At 35.5% G+C, this 2,500-nt stretch overlaps 1 protein-coding gene across 13 annotated transcripts in view; it reads right to left on the reverse strand.

Annotated features, from left to right (window-relative positions):
- LOC113808605 (monocarboxylate transporter 12) overlaps nucleotides 1-2,500 on the reverse strand; it is a 105,713-nt gene that overhangs the window by 15,964 nt on the left and 87,249 nt on the right. For 4 of the 13 annotated variants that reach the window (XM_070128995.1, XM_070128996.1, XM_027360047.2 and 1 more), the window contains exon 13: nucleotides 995-1,120. The exons of the other annotated variants lie outside the window; for them this stretch is intronic. In XM_070128995.1, coding sequence (XP_069985096.1) covers nucleotides 995-1,120 — 126 coding nt within the window. The remainder of the gene's footprint in view (nucleotides 1-994; nucleotides 1,121-2,500) is intronic. 13 annotated transcript variants of the gene reach the window in all.

Below are 2,500 nucleotides of genomic sequence, written 5' to 3' on the forward strand. Positions count from 1 at the left end.
ACAAATGGATGAAATTAAACTCAGCATTCTGGTTTCTGCTCGTGATCCTTCGTCTTACAGTCAGCATTTGCAGTCTTCAGTCTGGGAATCTGTCTAATGTCTAGGATAATGGGAAATCTATTGTACATTACCATCACTTCAAATCTGCATTTCAGACTTTTTAATCATAATTCTTTTTCCATGATGTCAAATTTGTAACAAATACAGAAACTACTGGTTGGATTTGGAAATGTTTTAAACTTTGGTGGTGCCAAGATATTACACTACGATGTGCTGAGAAAAAAAAAAATACTGAATCTATTCCTTTCTTAAATTCGTTGTGTATTACACTTGCTGAAATCTTATTTTCTATACACTATATGTGCAAATAAAGTTTAATGTGATGTAAAATATCCATGGTAATGTAGAACATCAGAAACAATTAAGTGCTCACATGGAATATTCCTGTGATAAGAGTCACAAAATTTTGCTGATGCTGTCTTCCATGCTCATAGATGAAATATGTACATGGGAAATGACTTTCAGTCGAACATAGTTTTTAGCAAGCTATTAGTGAATAATCTTTATTACTTACCACATTTAACTTTAAACTTTGCTTGACTTAACCAATTGTCTTTCTTCTGATTTTTTATAGCAAAATATTAAAAAAGAAAGAGTGCATCACACAGTTCATGCTTCAGTTGGTGCATTATGAAGTTTTGGTAATCTTATGAAGGAGACGAGTCAGTAAAGAGTGTGTGGTTGGTCATCACATTCTCTAATTGTCATTAGTTGCATACCGGAAAAATAGGAAAAGGATAATTGGGCATATGGACATGAGAGCTGCATTGTACCTTCACCATCACTAAACCACCACTAAACCAGTACTGTCACCCACTACCACACCACCTCTGCAACCAAAACCACCATAAAAGAAATAAGAATATCCTGTAAGCACGCTGGACCTTGCAAGACCCAGCTTGGTGGAGGAGATGGAGGTGGATAGCTATGCTACCTGATACTGGAGGACCCAAGATCCCAGCCACTCCTCGGAAGATACAGAGAAGACCAAAGGCATTGGTAAGCTGCCTGAGGCCCAGCAGGTCCACTATGATGATGGAAGTGAGGGCGATGAACGGAGCTGGAGGAGTATCATAGACACAAAGGTCAGATAGGTATTACATGAAAAACTCTCTATCTCAACGAGGTTTTTTTTTTCTGACACTGCAACAGGTTCTGTTTTAATCATGTAAGGAAATGTATTTTAATTATATCACAACAAAGTGAAATGTAAAAGATATCTTATCTGAGGTTGTGTACCTAATCACAAATACATATACAAGTATACGCTCAGTAGCAGCACATACACATACACACACAAGCAAACATATGGACACATGGACACCTAGAGACACACACACACACACACACACACACACACACAAACACACACACACACACACACACAAACACACACACACATGCACACACATATGCACATGCACACACACACACACACACACACACACACACACACACACACACACACACACGTGCACACACACGTGCACACACACGCACACACACACACACGTGCACACACATGCACACACACACTCACACACACACACACACACACACACACACACACACACACACACACACACACACACACACACACACACACACACACACACACACACACACACATATCATAAATAAAACAACAATGGAAAAAACATGAAAATACATCAATATGCTGAAGGTCTTTTCATTGTAATTCTTCTTCAGGGCATGGCTGAAGAAGCAATATATCATATTTGGCATAGTATCATGTTTTCTTGTTCTTCCCTTTATTGTTTTCTTTATAATTTGTTCAACTTGAATCCCACATACTGATGCATATACAGAACCAGTGCCCCTTAATTGTGTATAGTATTTCTATATACATATATGTACATGTTTATATGATAATAAAAAGCCTTGTCTTATTACATACATAAATCTATATAGTATATATTAATCACTACACTGAACTGTTCTTTAATGATCAGGATGTTAGTTGTTAGTTTCATTATCAAGTTAAATCAATACTCAACTCTGACAACACTATCTTTCTGCTTGAAAAAAATACATATAAAATATTTTATTAATCTTGTTTTCATCCTGAGGCAGAAGTATCTTGTGAGAAAAAAAGAATATCAATCCTATGAAGAAAAGAAAATGTCTTTGTTTGTCTGTAGATGCACCCAATCAACATACAATACCATACAACATTCAACAACTAACTGGTTTTCAGCTTTCTTTTAACCCTTCTAGTATCTTTTTCTTTAAATTTGGCTGCCTGACATTAAATAATTTCCTTCAGTATTTTTTATTATAATTACTTTATATTGAAGGAAAAATTTGAGTTGTACATCTTTAATATACTGTAGATTCCACTAATATGAAGCGTAGAGATACCTTTATACTTTAATATAATTTGATTATTTGAATAAGATAACAATCTTATTATCATTGT

This window comes from Penaeus vannamei, chromosome 13 (assembly GCF_042767895.1).
Source record: "Penaeus vannamei isolate JL-2024 chromosome 13, ASM4276789v1, whole genome shotgun sequence".
Taxonomy (NCBI): Eukaryota; Metazoa; Arthropoda; class Malacostraca; order Decapoda; family Penaeidae; genus Penaeus; species Penaeus vannamei.